At 41.3% G+C, this 19,925-nt stretch overlaps 1 protein-coding gene across 19 annotated transcripts in view; it reads right to left on the bottom strand.

The window, feature by feature from the left end:
• TENM2 (teneurin transmembrane protein 2) overlaps positions 1 to 19,925 on the bottom strand; it is a 1,086,458-nt gene that overhangs the window by 39,266 nt on the left and 1,027,267 nt on the right. For all 19 annotated transcript variants that reach the window (XM_038149757.1, XM_038149758.1, XM_038149759.1 and 16 more), the window contains 2 exons: positions 14,060 to 14,206; positions 2,910 to 3,120 (listed from right to left, as the gene is read on the bottom strand). In XM_038149757.1, the coding sequence (XP_038005685.1) occupies positions 2,910 to 3,120; positions 14,060 to 14,206 (358 nt within the window). The remainder of the gene's footprint in view (positions 1 to 2,909; positions 3,121 to 14,059; positions 14,207 to 19,925) is intronic.

Here is a 19,925-nt window from a genome sequence, read left to right on the forward strand (position 1 = left end):
CCTTCCATCAGTCACACCAGGGATGGTTTGCAGCTCTTTTCTGCCCACTCTGAGATGTTCAGGGGCTGTGTGGTACATTTATAACTGTATTATATTGGCTACTTAGCAGCTATTTCCTCATATTTTTTTTCCAAACAGGGTGCAATATTTTCCTCAGTATTCCATTAAAAAAACTAATTCATAAAAATAAGCCATTTCTGTTACTTTTCTTTTAGGACTTTCAAGTGCATCTTGACCTGTCAGGTCAATTTTTAATTTGCTAAATCAACATTTTGTAACAAAATATGGAATTTAATAGAAATTGAAATCTGTTGAGAAAAATCTGCCTGGGAACACATTGGACCAAGATAATTGTCTTGGCATTATTCATTTTCCTTGAATTATTTTATGTGACAAACACACAGAAATAGTTGCAGGAAAAAAGTCACTCAAGCTTCTCTAGGGAAACTGTGCAGAAAGTAGATTTAGAAAGAAATTGTCAGATGGCAGAAGAAAACTAATAATGCCCATGACTTAGTTTTTTCTGCCTTCAATTTTAATATTTTAGGAAATATTTTGGTCAATAATATTATTTTTTATTTCTAAAATTCTAAATAACGATCACAGTGGATATTAGAATAAGCTAAAATGTAGCTAAAATATGGATTTATAAGAAGCAAAGTTTTGACTAACAGTCACACTTACAATCACCTTTCTTTGGTAATCTTTTAAAAGTGTAACAGAAAAATTGAACTGATACAGGAATTATATATTTTTTTACCAAGGAATTTAAATGGCTAAAAACACATAGCTTTTTTTCCTCTCAAAGCTTCATTTAATTTTGTTTCTGCACAGAAAAAAAAATCATTGAGATTTATTTATTTTAGCAATCAACAAATTTTGTTATTTATTCCTTTATAGTAGGAAATAACTTTTTTTTTCCCTTAAACTAAGACTGGAAAAAAACCCCAAACCATTATTTTGTCCCACTTTTTCAAATATTTCAATGGAATGACAGACCGAGCTGAGCAAACAGTTTACAAACACAGGAGCTACTTTTTGAGACAATGGCAGCTTCAGTATATGGAAAAGTTTGGAGCTGAACTTTGTGGCACTTTAAAAAGACAAACCCATCAGTTCTAAAACTTACAATTTGACACTATACATTAGATTTGCCTAAAATTGGTACCAAAAATAGCAGCTGAGCCATAGAATTATCAGAAGTACTTTCAAAACATAGAGGTGAAGGCAAATTTTAACATCATTAATAGGTCATTTGCAAAGATGTGTTAAAATCTGCAGTGTAGCTCAGATGAATAAAACAGAACTAAGAGTCCTACCATGAGGAACATTAAAAAAAAAATCCAAAGTTTCCAAAAAAGTTTGTTTTTTTTTTTTTTTAAGGAGCCTCAGGATTGAAATGCTCAGCTCCTGTTTAGCTCAGAGCACTAATTCATAGAATCACAGAACGGATTTGAAGGAACTTTAAAGATCATTTTGTTCCAACCCACTGCCACGGGCAGGGTCATTTTCCACTAGATCAGGCTGCTCCAATCCCTGTCCAACCTGGCCTTAAACACTTCCAGAATTAAAAAAGAAAAAGCACCACAAATTTAGATGAAAGCATAACAATTTTTTATTCTATTTTTTTAACAACTCCATGTGTGTATGAATGGAATATTTTATAGAATAGCATAAAATCTATATTGCATAGGGTAGGATCCAACAGGAGTTTCCTGATGGAATATGGAAATGATTGTGTGCAGCACAGGGATGAGTACAATGGGGACCTGCCTGGTGTATCCAGAAACATTATGATCCTCTTTTCACAGACAAATATTTGGGGACATGCTCTATATCACCCACTAAGCCTGTAATGGGATCCTGACTGAGAAAGAAGTTTCCTGTAATGAAGTGAAATCCTTTGGGTGTTATCTCAAATGAAGGTCTTCAGTTTTAACTTTGGTGATATGAACATAAATAATATACTCATCCATTTCTTAGCATCTTTCCATGGAGACCTATTTATATAATATTGATAAATACCAATCTTCTTGTAAGCATACAATGGCATCAAATATTAATTAATGATGTGCTGGCTTTTAGATTCATTGCAAATATATAATTAATTGTCTTAGAAAACACACATAGAAAAAGGAAAAAAAACCAAGAAGAAAAAGAAAATCTAGTCAGGTGGATCAATGCTACATGTAAAATGGTTTTATGTAAGGAATAAACAATAAAATTCCATAAATCAATGGATTTTAAAAAATTATTTGAAATGCTATTCCATTATTGAAATTTGTGCTAATGGCACTACATTAAAAATGAACTGGAAACTAGTTAGTGTTTTCCCTTTCTCTAGACTGCAGTCCTCATAAAATGTAAACCTCAGAAGCTCCTACTCAGTGGAAGGAACCTTCTTCTGGGCGTTACCAGACTTGAAATGCTAATGAAACTCTTGTTATAAAATAGAGGCCACATCATAAACTGCACCAGTGTGATCAATGCCTGGGATGAAGCCCTGCAGGAGGGCTGCAGCCACCATGGAATGGCACTGTGCCACCACCCTGACCCACAGGGGGTCAGCTCCTGTTCTGACTCTGGCAGTGTTTTTTTTGTTGTTTATACTATTACATTTGTATTTTTAGTTTTCCTAGTAAAGAACTGTTATTCCTATTCCCATATCTTTGCCTGAGAGCCTTTTAATTTCAAAATTACACACATTCATAGGGAGGGGGGGTTACATTTTCCATTTCAGGGGAGGCTCCTGCCTTCCTTAGCAGACACCTGTCTGTTCAAACCAAGACAGGCATCACGTTCCCAGCTGCTCCCTGCTGTGGAAGGGGTTATCTCACCTGCTGTGGAAGGGGTTATCTCACCTGCTGTGGAAGGGGTTTTCTCACCTGCTGTTGAAGGGGTTTTCTCACCTGCTATTGAAGGGGTTCTCCCCAGGGATGATGTGGGTGCTGTCCTTCCCCACGAGCAGCTTGATGCGGTCGTAGAAGGACCTGACGGCGGGAGCTGCGGCGTGGCTCTGCTGGATGATGTCCAGCGGGTCCCGCGAGCCCCGGCACAGCAGGCTGTTCTGGCAGGTGGCCTGCAGGCAGCAGTCAGGGTCCAGGCAGTCCACCAGGCCATCTGAAAGGTAACAGGCACCACTGAGATCCAGCATGGAGCTGTAATACCCATGGAAAGCTTAAGGCACTGGGGAAAATGGTTAAAGTTCATTCTTCATACCATCCCCCTTGCCCCAAACCTGGTAATTCAGTCAACAGTGCCACGAGGATGAGGCTTTTGAGCACACTGCTTAAAACCCACTACAATCAATGTAAACAGGGGTTAGATGAGGATAAATCCCAAGAAATCTGTCAAAGACTGACATTAGGCAAAATGAAGAGGAAGAAATAAAGGATTTCAGTTTAAGTTATTTTCTTGTTTGGCTGTTTTTTGGTGGGGTTTTTTTTTTGGGTTTTTTTTTTTTGTTTGGTTTTTTTTTTTTTTTTTTTGTCTTGAGAATTATGCTGTTTGATTTTATTTGTTCTATTTGAGGAGCTGAGAGGAGATGGGGATGCCGAAGCTATCACTAAGTAAAACACAAATTACACTGTAGCCATTTTGGCAGTTCCCAGGGAAGGGCTGCTGGAACTCCCACCTCCTGTGGACACCTGGCTCACAACCTGTGTGCATGATTGTATCAGGAAGGATCAGTCACGATATTGGTGGGTTCAGTCATCATATTACAGAGTAGGTTATTTATCAAGAATATTTTTAAGATGCATTTTTAAGAAAAAAAAGGAGAATTTTAACCTGATAAATTAAAAGGGAATCAAGGGGGAGATCAATCTGTATACTTTGATAAATAGCAATTTTAGCACGTACAGTAACGATTCTATCATCTCTTCATTTGGTATCATTATTTAACTGAAATATGCTCTCTTAATGGAGTTCTACTATGATTTAGAAATTATTAACCATTTGCTTTGAAATATTATCATCTCTAACAATTTACAAACATTTGTTCATCTACTCTGGCAAGAATCAGGAGATCAATCTGCAATCTACTTACGTCTGTAACACTTCCCAAGGTGTATCAATCTGATTTTTGACTACAAATGGCCTGGGCATACATGAGAGAGCATTCCAGTATGGAAGCAGACAAAAGCACCTTAGGATAAGATCATGACTCATGCATTTTCAGGATTTTCAAGTGCACAACAGACCAGCACAGTGATAACTGGGAAAAAAACAACCTAAAGGAAAAAAAATCCTAAAACTACAAAAAACTTTCTTGTTTTACAATTAGCCTTTTATTTCCAACCCATTTTGTGAGCCTGAAATGACTGTGCCTGACCTGATTTAAAAACAAAATTGCCAAGTTATGCTGACATTGTTTCATTCAGGCCTCTAAGGAGATTTAAGTCAGACAAACTACCTTGTTGGGAGAGCTATATGTGGCTTTAAGGTCACTCGCCTATCCACATTAAGAGCTTCATTCATCTTAAAATTCTCTCCAACAAGGCTGCAGGATCTTTCTGTTTTGCTGCAGCTAATTTTCTCCCCACTTTATATAATCATTCTGAGGACATGATTAGCTTCAGGGCATAACTCAAGGCAGTTTTCCTATTGAGCTCTGAGAATTCCTCAGCTTCTCCCCCAGTCTGTGAGACCTCTACAACACAAACTGAGCTTTGCCATTGTTAATTCCACCCAGTTCTCAGATGACCACCAGGCAAGGAAACCCTATCAACACACTAGAAAGAACAGAGGCAAACCACAGGATATAAATGACTCCCTCTGACAAATTTACATTTACCTATTCGAGCTGCATCATATTTTGGCCATAGCTGTTCTTAGAGGTGAGCAAAAGTTCTGCCTGTAATGACCTCATCATGCAGCTGATTATGCGATGCTGTAGCCAAACACTTGTGATGACACCATGAACTTGGAATGGGCATATCAATCCCTCAGGCTCCTGTCAGTCATGTGAATCACATCTTTATGCTCACGAGCCCCCTTGGATATTGTCTGACATTGCAATCTTCAGTAAATTACACTGCCACTGCCAATCTCACCGTTATCTCACAAACAATCAAGCAGGCAATCAAACTGCTCTGAATTGCCAGTTCAGGACCTGGGAGGCTGGAAATATCTCCATTCAACAGCAGGGAAAAACCCGCCTGTGATTCCTTCCATGTAAGAAGGTTTTGCTGCAGTTCTGTGGAGTCAGACTCAGATGTTCTCAGATGCATCTTAAAACAATACTTAGAAAAGACAGGCATAGAACATAACACAATTTATTTTTTAGAACATTATTACTTATATGGCTATATTCCCCTGGAGTAATTTATCCTCAGATGGCAAGCTTCAGGATTTAGGATATTTTCACCTCATGTGAACTAGCTGATCCAGCTTGTTGCAACAGCAGCAGCGAGCTCTGGGTCTGCTCAGCACACACAGCCAGGCCCTGGGCACTGCTGCTCAGTATCAAAGGCTTGGACACCCCTGTGCTGCTCACATCCACAGCTGCTGCTCTTATTGACTTTGCTGCTCTGAAATCTCTGCCTCCATGCATGAAAGAGCAGTGGTTACTGTCACAATATATCTGCGTTTAGCCCATGATTGTCTTATTTGCTATCTGGGCTGTTATCTCAGAATTGCTGAGATTGGCAAGGAGCTCTGGAGGTGATCAGGCCCACCCCCCTGCTCAAGCAAGGCTGCCAGATGCTGGTTGCCCAGGTTGCCTACACAGCTTTTGAAATGTCTCCAAGGATGGAAACTCCACAGCCTCACTGGGCACCCTGCTCCAGTGCTCAGTCACTGGACAAAGAAGTGACACAAGTGACATTTGTGCCTGGGGTTGTTCCTCCTCAGGTGCAGGACCTTGCACTTCATGAGGTTTCTCTCAGCCCATTTCCCCAGCCATATTATACTGTTATATATGAAGTAAATTATTACAGAATCATTTATTTGCACTAGACTCAGTTAAAAGTAGAGTTAGAAAAAAGTACCTTCTGTAACAGAAAATTCTGCTATTAACATAAATTTTAATTAGAATTCAGTACTGTGGGTTTTAATATATATTTCAGAGCTTGTCATCCTCCAAATTTCCTCAGGTATGCTGAATTATTTATATGGTTAATTCAATGACAAACCCTCACCACTTGCCTCACCAAAATATTGCTGCTTTTCATGGCACACACAGCTGAGTTTCAGATGGGCAGTGACCTCTCTGATGCTCTGCGTGCTAAAGGCAGGAGACTGGAGAGGGAGCTGAGATGGTGCTGAACCTCCTCCAACAATTTGAGACCAACACAAGTCCTGACTTGGCCTTAACTGAGATGAAAGACATAGGAAATTTTGATCTGATTTAAACTGGCAGCATAGGATTAGCTCTCCATTGCGGTTCATGGTTTTTCTGAATTCCCAAATCTTTTCAGAAATGAAGCAAGTGACATGGTATCCCTCTTGAAGAGTTCACTTGGCTAATGGATCCACACATTTCTCAACTTTTTGTGAACTGTTCCACAAGCTTTTTGGCAGACTTCACTACACAGCACAGAGAAAAGTTCAAAGAAATACTTGAAAGTAGATTAGCCTGTTCATGAATGTCGCATTTATGACTGCCTTATTATTGTGCTCCTCTTGACCATCGTTAGAAGGACTAAAGAAGCTCTCAGGAGCAACAGTGATATATTTTACTACATTACTGTTCTAATGTGTTTAGAACCTCACAGCATCAGTGTTCCAGCATCATTGAATGTATTTCTCACCATGTTCAGGTTACTGGATTGCAGAACTAGAAAGGTGCTACACCTTTCTGCAGAAAGCTGATGCTTGAGCTATTGCAGTTTTTAAATCCCAATGAATAAATTATCTACAGTTTCCACACTTCATCCAATACCTGCATCTTGTGCTTCAGGTTCAATTCATGATGCACATCAGAATGAGTGAACTTTGACCTGACATCCAACTTACTCAGCCAATGCTTTCTGTACCCAGCAAGGGACAATTCTGCTTCCAACCCAAAACTCCTGAGCCCACGCTCAGCAGAGGGCATCCTTACACTTCACTAGCTGCAGGAGCTGGGGACTTTCAGAGCCTAATTCCTGGAAATTTTTCTTTTTCCAATAAACATTTCAGACTGATGATTAAAATGGAGGTGGGGAGGGGGGGAACAGCAGCTACTACAAACCCTGAGGGCAAAAGGGTCTTTGATCACTCTAAGGGCAAATTAGTTAATTTATCATGAACTGATTTTAATTATGTGCAGTATTAATATACCCAAGGTGAAAGAATTAGAGATGCTCTATCAGATTATCAAAAGAGTAGGCCTTCTCTGCCAACACAGAAATATATTAATTGAGCTTTAAAACTGCATGTAAAACTGCTTCCACAGGCAGGCTATGCCACAGCCCAGTATATCTTATTACCAGGAAGTTTATCTAATATTTAACCCAATTTTTCACACTTTTGTAGCTTGATCTAATTACTGTTATCTATATTGGCATGTATCACTCAAAATAATTCCTCAGAAGTTCCTGGTGCTCACAAGAAAGGGAATGCTTCCATTTCTGCTCCAGCCCTGTAAAGACTCCCTGTAAACCATCAGGACATTCATTACAACACTGGCTTTTGTATATAACTGTGAGCACAACAGAGTATTTTTGTAACCCAAACTGCCTTTCAGGACAAGCTGGATTGTAAATCCCAAGTTGTGGTAAAGCAGAATGAACCTGGAGATTGGTTGTGCCTTTGAATACCCAAAAATCTTCCCAATGAGGTTTTAAAGTACCCTGGAGGATGAGAGTGAGGAAGCACCCACCCCACTTCCCTGACCCACTCGGGACCCCTGTGCTGCTGGAGCTCTGGCAGGCAGGAAAAGCCTCATTCCTGAGAGCAGCAGCTGCAGGAACCCACTGCAGGTGTAGCTCCAGCCTGGGGGTCCCTCAGAACCTCTGAATAATTGATGCTCCAACTCCAAACCACTCCTCGCTCAGAGCCAGGCTGACCCAAAGGGCTGCTGGGTGAGAACAACCTTGAAAAAGGTTTGCCCATCTCCAGTGTACATGGACACCTGCATGGATGCTGGTGACTGTTCAAACCATGGAATTTGCAGGCTCTGAGCTCCTTGCTTTCCCTTCTCCCCGGTTGTGAGAGTGAGTTATTGCAGACCACATCCCGAGAGGGACAGGGAGGGATAAGCTGGCTAATGTGTGTGAAGGCCATTAGAGGCTGACATGGAGCTGTAACACAATCACACACAAGCACACTCGTTAGCTCTTGTCAAAATTTGAGTGCCTACTTTTGATACAGATTTTATACCTGAGCCCACGTGACTCACTCTGGCCCCCATCCACTACAGATTTCAGCTCCTGATTGCATTTAATGTTCCACAACTGACTATTGTACAGGCTCTGGAAAGGTATTTTCTGTGCCAAGAGTATTCTGGGTATTTATATTGAGAACTTCATAAAATCTTTTGTCTGCGCTGAATTAGAGACCCCTGCTGAGGCAATGCTTGTTGAGGCAAGCTAAATTACATGATTTGCTTTTGTGCTGTGAAATACTTGTATTATCTTAAATGTCACGAGCCTGATGCAGTATCAAGTCACAGGATTTGTAATTTTCTAAAAGCAATTTTTTTCTAAATGTTTATTGCAGGAAGACACTTCTCTTTTCTTTCTATTTTCCTTCTGTCTAATTTCAGAGATGAGTTTTCTAAGACAACTCAAATAAACAGCCTTTCAATCAGTCAAGTGCACTGTCCTGACAGTGAACTTCACTAGAAATGCATTTTTCTTGTGAATTGGAGAGATTTCATACTGGAGCAGATAGCTGGCTTTCTCTAATTCATTATCTTTAATGTATTGTGCCAAACAGAATTACCACCAACTGTACTTCCTGGTGGGGTTAAAGATACAGAGTAACAAACTGAAGGGCAAAATTTGCCTTCTGAGAGATGCACAACTCTCTTTGGAAAGCCAAGCGGAAAAGAAATTAAAATGTATTTTAAAAAGAATGTGCCACTTTGCATAACAAATAAGAAATTCCTCATTTCTGTTTGGCTTAGTATTCTATACTGCTATGGGTTGCTTCCTTTCCTTCTCCTACCAATTTTAGTCTAGATAATTACATTGTGAGGAGAAATGTGATCTGGGAAGTGATAGAAGCAGTGATTGCATTTAAGCTTTTATAAAAATTTATTTCTTTTTAACCTGCCCGCACCTGCCCTCTCCATCCTGATCAACTAGGAAACAAATTTAGCAAAACTTTGCTTATTTCCTGCTTTTCTTTCTCTGAGATTACATAATTTGAATCTCTTGCCAAGAAAAAACTATAAAAATGAGTAAATTTGAACAGATGCAAAAGGTGGGAGAAGAGAGAAAGAAGGAAAAGCAAAGCCTAGAAAGAGCAGCCGCAGTGGGCAATATGGGCTCGTGCCAAGGCTGCCTCTGCAGAGGACAGGATTCTTAAATCTCTTTCCCAAATTATCCCAAGACACTCAGGACAAAGATTCCTAAATGTGAAGGATATCAACTGCATCCAGCATTTTGTGAAACTAGAGGAAAGACATCTGAGTTTTGCTGTGTATCCCATTGTCTCATGCAGCTGGAAGCGCTGCAAAGTCTAAGAAGAAGTTTAGTTAATCAGAAGTAATTTAAGGAGACTGTTTTGAGATACTAAAAACATTTTTCTATTTAGGAACAAGCAAATTATTGTAAAATAGTTATTGCAAAATGATGGGTATAAACAGCGACAGTAGTGATTTCCTTGTGCAATATGCCAAAAGAAATAGGAATGCAAAAAGTAGCATATCCTCTCCCATTCCTCAAAATACCATCAGTAATGCCTTAATTTCCTAAAATAAAGCCACGGTGAATTAAATGGGTTATATGTGTCTATTAGGGGGATTATATATTGTAATCACAATTACAGGTCTTAAACTAAAGCTATTTCTAATCCCTCCAAAAGATGCTTAATAATGATTAGATTACTGAGGGACTGATTAAGGGAAGATATTAGCTTTAGAAGCAGCCACAGTGAGAAAATTATGTAATCCAAACATGGTTTGGAAAACAGAAGCACTTTCTAATTTAGAGAGATGTTAAAAGAGAGTCCATGTCAGAATCCCCTTGCTTTTCAGTTAGGCTTTGTCCATACGGAGAAATGAAAAAAAAAACAAAAAACAAAAAACAACCAAAAACCCTTAAACAAACCTAACCAAAAAAAAACCCAGAAAAAAAAAAAAACCCAAAAAAGATAAATAAGAGACTTTCAATTTTTTTCAGTAAAGTAGCCTGTGCTCCATGGTAACCCTAAACAGGTTCATCATGAATCACAGAACTACAGGCTGGTTTGGGTTGGAAGGGACCTTAAAGCTCACCCAGTGCCAGCCCTGCCATCGGCAGGGACACCTTCCACTGTCCCAGTTGCTCAAAGCCCCTCCAAACTGGCCTTGGGCATTGCCAGACCTAGTTAAGCCAGTATCTTGATTTGACATGTGATGGTGAGGCCAAAAGCAGGTGAATTTCCCAGTGTTACCTCAGATAATTCACCCTGAACAGACCTAAGAGGAGAAAGCAGCTTTGGAGACTCTCTCCTCTCCCTGCTTTGGAATCACATTTTATTCATGCCAGTAATCCACACTGACATCTCATTTAAAATGAAGATTTGTAAGTCTAAGAGAGAGGGGGACTCATCTGCCTCTTCTAGGAATAAACCAATGAAAGGACATTAATCTAAAATGGAAAGAAAATATTAAGTATTATCTTTCATTTTTCTCTTTTTGAACTATGGTATGGAGTTTGCATTGTGGCAGATAATAAGACAAAGCAGGACAAATGGGAAACCCTTTGGAGTCAGTGGCAATGCTCTCCTTGACATCCATAAAATGAAGACTTGGCCCAAGGCATTTGAATCTGATTGTGAGATACAATTGCAATAAGAATGGCTGAACAGGGAAAAAGCTCCAAAATATGTTAAATCTGCTGCCACAGAAGACAGGAAATGATAGTTCCCTCTCAGTGACATGCTGAAGGAATTGTATTTTAACAATATGCAGAGATGGACAGAAAGGAAGGAGGCTGAACTGTCCAGAAAAGACCTCATTTAGGAAAAAGGGGAAAAAAAAGTATTTTTAGCTACCCTACTGCCTTCCAAAAGAACAGCTTGCGTGTTCTGTACTATCCCAGAACTACTTGCTTATGTTAACAGAGCGATGTTGGTAATGGAGCAGCAAATGAGTCCAACACTTTGCTGCAAATAAACTCAGCTGAGTTTCAAATGAAAAGAGTGACTGGGAGAAGAGGCAATTTCTTTAACTTCCAATAAACTTGCATTTTATGTGAAACTTGGCGTTCTGGTAACTAGCTGGATCTTTGCTATTGATTCCCATAGTACACTTTTCAGCTTTGTCTAATGAGAAAACTTAATTTTATCTGTTCCTTTATATAAAGAGTCACAATTACATAAAGGTGCAGCTTGAGGCACAGAACACACACAGCCCTTCCAGCCTCTCCATTCCTGCAAACTCCCCTATGAACACAGAGCTCAGAGCACAGACTCCTGCCAGGTGTGCAGTGAACCAGGCATGTACAGAGCAGTTCATCTCAGGCAAAGGCAGGGCTGCATTCTGAGATATTAATCATTAAGTGATTAACATTATATTTGTGTTTGAGTTTTGTTGTAGTTCTTGTGAATTTGATAAACTGGTGGTCAGGACAATGCCTCTGTGCTCACATGGGACAGAACCCCTGGACATCTCAGAGGAATGTGAACCCCAAAATATGATGGAGCAAACCGCAGGAGCACAGACCACTGAGAGTGCTGCAGTGGCACAGCCTGAGGGGAGCTGTGTGCAGGAAACACAGCGTGGCTCTAAGTGCCTCTGGATTTTCAGGAGTGCCTGAAAAGCTTGTGGAGAAACAGCAGCTGAACAGGTGATGAGCTCCCTTATACAAACATTCCATGGGAATTAATAGGGATGAGACTATTAAGAGCAGGAATGATCATTGAATTAAAGTGCCGAGCAAAGGGTCAGAAGATGAGAGATTATTTTCCACCTTTATCAAAAAAACCCATGTGAAAACACGGGGGTCAAAGGGACTTCTCAGGTTGTTTGGATCTTGGACCAAGCTTAAATTTTCAAACTATTTACACTCACAAGAACCAGTGACCAGTAACCTCTCTAGTCTCTAGAAAAAAACAACTTAAAATGCAAACACTGAGAACATCTGCAGAGTGCTCCCCTAAGCCTTTCCAGCCTTCAGCTAGACCAACTAATTTTCTTTCAGGTGCATTACTATGGTAAACCAAAATCCATGCAACTCACATGACAATGGAACATACAATTCTGCAGTAATTATTAATTCATAATATTATGTATCTGTTGTATGGCAATTCTCTGTATTCTTTGCCTCTGATGAGCTCCTGTTTACCTTCCTTGAATAAGTTTTACCATTCTACAGTTTTTCATTAGGATGAGCAGCTGAATAGTGTCACTGGTCATTTTTTCCCCTGCTTGTCTGTCTGATTTACAAATGCAAAATAATGTCTTGGATGGATAAATAAACATCTTTTTCCAATTTTTCTAATAACATTTCCAACCTTTTTTGTTTCTTTGAGGAAATTCTAATAATACATCTGTTTTCAAATTTCCCTTTATAATCTTCAAAGCATGTAAAAATGCAAACCTAAGCATTTCACCTTTTAGTTTCTTACACTGAATATTAACACAAGTTCAGTGGGTTTTGTTGTATACTTAAAAGCCAATTAATGTACTCTGGCAGTTAGATTCTGCTTCCTATAATTCAGTAACAGCTATAAAGCAAGTTCTAGTTCTCTGATACTGAAATAGCTTTTGAACTTCTAAAATACTTTTGTAAGCACTGAGCATGTGAAACCAAGGTGCTAACAGAAGATTTAGAAATTAAAACAAGTTGATGATATTCAGGTGTGGTTAATATCATGTAATCAAAACCAAATACATCTGTTCCTCAGTTTGGGACTTAAATTAAAGCACTCAGCCTAATGACAATTTTACCCTTGATACAGCCCAATGTTGCTTTGCAGTTTTAGGAAATACATTTATAAAATATTTATTAATCAGCAAACAGCGGATGTTTTCTTTAGATTAATTATTGGCCAAAGGAAAGGGAAGGAGTCTCAAGGAAAATAGCTGTGCCTGATGCTTGATTTACAGCAGAAGCATATGAAAAAGAATCTATGTGACTTACTAAAGACATTATATTGAAAGGAATAAGAAAGTTACTTTAAATGAAAGAGCAAATTAACCAATCTTGTTTAGAAAGAACTGCTTTCAGGCCACCATGGAAGGCTCAACAAAACCCGAAAAACATCTTTGAAGAGAAACACAGGACACATCCTATATTTAATAGCCATATGCCTAACACAGAGCAGGGAGAACAGAGCAGGGATGTCAGCCCCTACATGCTCACTGAGCACACCTCACCCAGCCCTGCAGAGCCTGGCACGTGGACTGTGCAGTGTGACAGCAAGGGACAGCTTGATAGGGGTTTAGGACAGCAAGGAACAGCCTGGCAGGGGCTGTGCAGAGCAAGGGACAGTCTGGCAGGGGTGTGGGACAGCAAGGGACAGCTTGGTAGGGGTTTAGGACAGCAAGGGACAGCCTGGCAGGGGCCGTGCAGAGCAAGGGACAGTCTGGCAGGGGTGTGGGACAGCAAGGGACAGCCTGGCAGGGGTGTAGGACAGCAAAGGACAGCCTAGCAGGGGCTGTGCACAGCAAGGGACAGCCTGGCAGGGGCTGTGCACAGGAGGGAGAGAACAAGGCCAGCACGGTGGCTCTGCCAGCCGCTCCGGGGGCGCAGGGAGCTCCCGTGCCGCTGCCCCAGCAGCCCGCAGCTCTGCTCGGCCGGGCCGTGCTCCGCCCCGGGCTGGGCTGGCACCGAGCCGGGGGTCCCCGCGTGTCCCGCAGGACCATAGCTCCTGTCCCTTGCCGGACAGCAAGGTGGCAGCTGCCAGCGGCGCAGGACGCTGCAGGACAGCGAGTCCCGAGGCGGGGTGCGCGGCCCGTGCCCTGCCGGCAGGCTCTGCTCACCTCCCTCGTTGTCCTTGCTGTCGGCACAGGCGGTCTCCATGGCGACGCTGCATCCCGGGCCCCTCCAGCCGCTCTGGCAGACGCACTGCCAGCTGTTCTGGCCCAGCGTGCACCTCCCGTTGCCATTGCACAGGTCCGGACAGCCATCTGGGAGGACAAACGGACAAGGTGAGCCCCGGGCACTCCCACCCCGCTGCGCTCAGGCCGTGTTACTGTGCAGACAAAAAGGCTCGGTAAAGGAAGGGGACGCCCTGCAGAAACGGGGACCTAGCTCAGGAGCCCTCCCTGCTCTAACACATGTTTCAAGAACCCTCTAAAGGTGCAGACTTTGAACTGATAGAAATGACAGTCTGCTGACAGGAGATCTGTCTCTTATTTTTCCCACCGTATGTGTGTACACATCTTCAACAAGCTCGTCAATGTTCAGAGGACTTTTTGTACTGAGTGTTGCATTATTCTCCAGAACATGTCTAAACCCAAAGTTTAAATAAATACTTTTATTTATTTAAATAAATTAATTAATATTTTCCTCCATTGATGGTAATTTTAGAATACCTACTTATTTAACACTAAGTTTACTTATATTTTGGTGTCACATCTTACACTTTCTGAAAAAACATATTAGAAGAGATATCCTCAAAGATGAGTGTTTTGAATTGACTATGAATATGACAGGACTTACTGTATAGCCAAATTAGGAACAAAAATATTAATTAAGCTACTTACATGTTCTAACAAATGTCCATAGGTGATAGAATACCTCAACTCCTTTCTCCTGTAAGTAAATGAGTCTCAGGAGATATTACTGTATCTTACTGAATATTCATTATGGAAAAATGTACGAAAAACAAACTGCAGCCTTGCTACATACAACCAGATTCATCAACACCCAATCCACACAAGAACAGCTCTTTGCCTGTGGGGTGACAGAAGATTTGAGGCCTGCAGCCAACCTCTCACAGCACCTCTTTGAGCAGGAGGAAGGCTGTGTTGCCTGACAATAGGTGTGCGCTTTTACAAACCTGTTCAGAAAGCCACAGCTCTGAGTTTGTCTCGTCCTGCTCCTCCCAGCTGCCTTGGCTGTAGCCAGGTGAAGTCAGAGAGCAGTTTCTCTGACCCCAGACTCATTCTCACAATGCTGCAGGAGCTTCCCATACAACAAAGTGACACCCCTGGAACTCACACAGCTGGTATCACAAGAGGTCAAAGACTATTCAGTTCATGTTAACACAGAAGGCTGTTGGCAGACAGAAACAAGTCCTACAAGTTTTATTTCAATGTTGCTGTTTATTTAAAAAATGCCTCTTTCACTTAAATTTAGGGTTATTTTGCCACTACGTAGCTTAAAAAAAATCAGTTACTTTTGCAGCACAGGTAATAGATTTTCAAGACATTTAGTTTATCTCTTCCATTTGTCAGGTTGTTTGAATGACCAAAATGATAATGTTTGAGGGGAGGCATCACAGTGTAGGACAAATTATTTGTTTTAAATGAAAATGAAATAGTAATTGTGAATATACCCATGTGGTTGGTTTTCTACTGAGGCACTGACAAGAATTAAATCACTGAAGCAGTTTGCCTTGCAGCATCTCAGCAAAATAAAAACATGAACAGTAGGGAGCTAGCAAAATCCCTGAAAAGTTTTAAGTGCAGCTGGGGATTAATGGACATGACTTTGCGTTTAGAGAAGAGAGGCAAGGCAGCATCAGTGCCACAGACATGGTGTTGCTAGGAAACACGATGCTACCTCCACAGAGCTTATTTAACTGCAGCCTTCCAAAGGCAGACCTGGTGTTTGAGTAGCATAAATATCAGAAGGAAGGGAAGCAACAGCAGTACACTACAATGAGATCTAAGTGCTTAGACAATATCTTCCTTAAAAGGAAATGATGAATTAGCTTTGAACAGCTTTAAGTAATGGACAACTAATCAGGTATTTTGCATGGTTATGTCTCAGTACATGCCTATGTGCATCTATGGATTTCTGGTTTTGCCTTTCTTCAAGCATCATCCATACAGCATTCTAGTCTGTTAGACCAACCAGAAAACAGAAGTCCATTATGATGTAGTAATAATAGTTTTCTTCTAAAAAAGGCCTATATTTAGGAATTGCACTGCCTGTCTCTGTTTAAATCTTCCTACCGATGCATGCAAGCAGTGATTATTACTGATGAACACCTTCTGCACACACAGGATTTCTACATATCTCATGGGCTTGGTGGCCATCAAGGGGTTTGGAGAGTGGACAAAGTGCCTGCCTGAGGAGCCTTCAGAGCCCAGGCTCAGTGGCACAGCTGGACAGATGGCCTTTGCTGGACAGGCTCCCTGCAGGCAGCACACCCAGTGCTCGGGGCTTCGGCAGAGCCTGCCTGCATTCTGCAGCCACACTCAGCAGTGTGCTGCCTCCTGGCTGGCTGGGGAATTCTCCCAGAGCCAGGCAGCCACAGTCACACAGGGAAGGGCTATCAGCATCTCATCTCAAGAAGCAATCCAGTGTGGGATGGAGCTCTCAGTCACTGCACAGCAAAGGGCCCTTGGTGCTAAGCAGACAGGTTGCTATTCCTGCTGTGTAGAGAAATTCTCCTCATCTTTTCCATTACAGCATGCTTAATGGAAAATGTCAAGAAGCAAGGTTAAAAAAGAAGAAAGTGCTTGTTTAAAGTGCTAGATTGACAACCTATTTATTCACAGAACAGGCAGAGTACAGGCAACAGCAGTTTGAGTGTCTCACACTTTTCTAGCTGCTGCTGAAGGTGAAACACTAAGGCAGCCTCCCTCCTCTCCATCTCCAGCTTGCCTGTGGAATTGGAAGCTGAGAACTTTACTACAAATACATATGAATTCACAATTAAAAGAGCAAGAAAGATTTCAGAAAGATTTTCCAGTGTTGCATCAGGAATCCATGATGAGCATATGACAGATATCAGAAAGCAAAAACCATCAAATGGACTGTGCCTGCTTCAAAAATGGAGGGTGCTGGATATATTTTCAAGAGAATACTCCCAGCTTTCATCTACAGTGAAATTATTCTGAGATTAAATTGTAAGGTGATTAGTTCATTTTTGAACTCAACAAATTAATTTCCAGTATCTATGCAGTACATCAAGAATTCTAATCCAATTTTGGATAAATTCTGCATAGATTTCCTTCTTACTCTGGTATTTCCAAACTTCAGGTATACAAGTACGCATGTCCAGCTTCCCACACATATATAGATTTTCCATTGCATAAACTACTTTAAACTCCAAACCAAACATTTTAAGTAAACTAAACCATAAACTCTGCCCAACTAATTTGTGGTTTCAGTCAGAATCATCAGAACTCCCATTTATGGTGGGACAAATCTTTCTGCAACAACAGGAAGGGAAAGGGCAGCCAGGGAAAGAGAAGTCAGAGAAACCTTTCTCTTTATAAGTTTCTAAACTCTGATGGAAGACGTAGCCTCTTAGTATAATGAAAAGGAAAAAAAAAGAATAGGAGAGATGAAGGGAAAAAAAATCGGAGTGGTATCTCAGAGCCACTTAGAGAAAAGCATTATGCTTTTAGCCTCTACTCAGTTTGTATATGGAAAAATAGAAGTAAATCAAGAGCTGGTGTCTTTTGAGTCCTTCTGATCCTGTGCCATCAGCCATTTATTCTCCAAACAGCATCTCTAGCAGAGTGGGCTCCCAGCAGCTCTCCCCGTTTAGGGCACATGAGCACAGCTACATCTGGAATATGGTATCTCCTGTTTATCTTTCCACATGACCTCATTTCACACACCCTGATCCAAAGCCTGCTGGCAGTCACTGGAGCCTTTCCAGTGGCTTCAGCTGGGGCTGGATCAGGTGGTCCTGTGGGTGAAGAAGCCCTGCAGTGAAGAGTATGTTCTACACACAATGCTTCCTCACTCACAGGATGCACACGAGTTTCTAGGGGAACATTTAAATTACATTTCAATTCTCATCTTCTCATTAAAGCTGTTAACTACAGAACTGGAGCAAATAGAAGTAGTCTGGGATATGAAGGTACCTAAAGAATTTAGAGAAATGACATAAAAGCAGTAATGAAAATAGCCTGTTTAATTTGGATTTTAGAGGATAATCACTGTTTCCATATTTTCTGTTCATTCCTTCGGTGAGCTGCTGGTATGCCTACAGCTATCTAGCAAATAATAAATGAGGTACACAGAATGAGGTACCTAGCAGCATTGAAAATAAAATCATGCTTTTTATTTGCTATTGTTATTTTTTAATCCTTCAGTTCCAAAGCCTTCAGGGCTTAGTTAAAGCCAAAGAAAGGGCATACAAATAAAAATGACACAGTGTTATTGTAGGCACGGGCACAAGTAATTTTCTACGGAGTAATACTTCGCCTGAAATAAACTCAAACCCCAAACACGTAACTGAACACATGTCAATGAAGCAGAGTGTTGGTTGAGTGAGAGGTGAGGCCCCTGTGAGTGAGTTTTGACAGTTCCAGAACAGGCTGGAGCCATGCAGAGGCACCAGCCCAGGGCTCTGAGGCAGGGCAGTGACACTGATTGACAAATTGCTGAGAATGAAGCCGGGCTCTCAGTGCAGCACAGAGCCCAGTGCCACTGCCACGTACACAGCAGAGCTGCTGCTGCCAGAGAGGGCTCAGACACAGCAGGAGCTTCTCCCTGGCACTCAAGTGTTTGTCACCAGCATGCTCTCACTGGCTGCCTTGCTGCTTATTTTTTTTTAGGGAAAACATTTTGTTTCAAACTACTCAACACCCTGCCTTCTTTAAGCTACATATCAAACAAAGAAATAAAGAATAAATATCTACTTGCAGATGGGCTGTACAGATAAATACGTGCCTGAGTTAGAACTACAGACTGGCCCAGCTACAATTGTATTTATTGAACTGGCTGGAAAAAAAAAAAAAAGGTCAAAAAGTATGTTTAAAGAGCTCTGAAATCCTCCACTCCAATACCTCCTGTGCAGATAAACAATTAGGAATTTTAAGTAAGATTTCCTTAATTGCCTGGGATATGTATTTCATAAGAGAATTACCTATGCTACAATTCCAGTTTTTTGCACATAAGGGCAGGAATTCAGGGAACATCCAACTCTCCAAACAAACAGAGAAATAGGAGAAAAAAAATGTGTGACTGTTTAGAAGAAAAATAAAGATCACACAAAAGGGAACTGCAGGTATGAAAAAGTAAGTCTCAAGTAAAGTCACTTGCATCTTTCTGAAGGAAAAGAACAAAAAAAAAAGATACAGAGACACACACAAACAAAAAGAGAGGGAAACTCATGTTGCAGTAGATGACACAAAAATCTGAGATTGAAGAAAACCCCAGGGGTGCAAGAGCTTCACACCTTGTTAACAAGGGATTGCTCCCAGAACTTTCCATGTTACCCAACTTCACGTTCAGTGACTCAAGCAAAGGGGCTCCTGTGACTCGGGGGGGAAACACCCTCGAGGGCTCCGTCTTGTGCACAACCAACAGAACCCTCTGTCACCAGCTTTTGGTGTGACTCCTCCAAGCTGCCAACAGCTGGGAGGGAAAAGAGGGGGACAGATTGTGCTACACTGTCCTGAGACTTGGGAAACCAGGCAGAAACCAATCAAACGCCCATGTCAGCTCAGAATGTTGAGGACACACACAGAGCTTCAGCTGAGCCCAGAATCTGGACTCATTATGCACAGTTTCCAGAAGGAAGGGAGACTGCCTCATGGGAAGGTCAGGCATCAGACTGAGGAGCCTGTGCAATGCTGAAGTCCCAGTGCTCTGTGACAGCCAGGCAGGGCTCTCTGTGCACCCCAAAACTGTTAATGAGAGCACAAAGACACCTCTCCTCCTGCACAGACCCCAACACCGTGTCCCGTGGCTTTACCAGGATCAGGGGATGAG

Source organism: Motacilla alba, chromosome 13 (assembly GCF_015832195.1).
Source record: "Motacilla alba alba isolate MOTALB_02 chromosome 13, Motacilla_alba_V1.0_pri, whole genome shotgun sequence".
Lineage (NCBI taxonomy): Eukaryota > Metazoa > Chordata > Aves > Passeriformes > Motacillidae > Motacilla > Motacilla alba.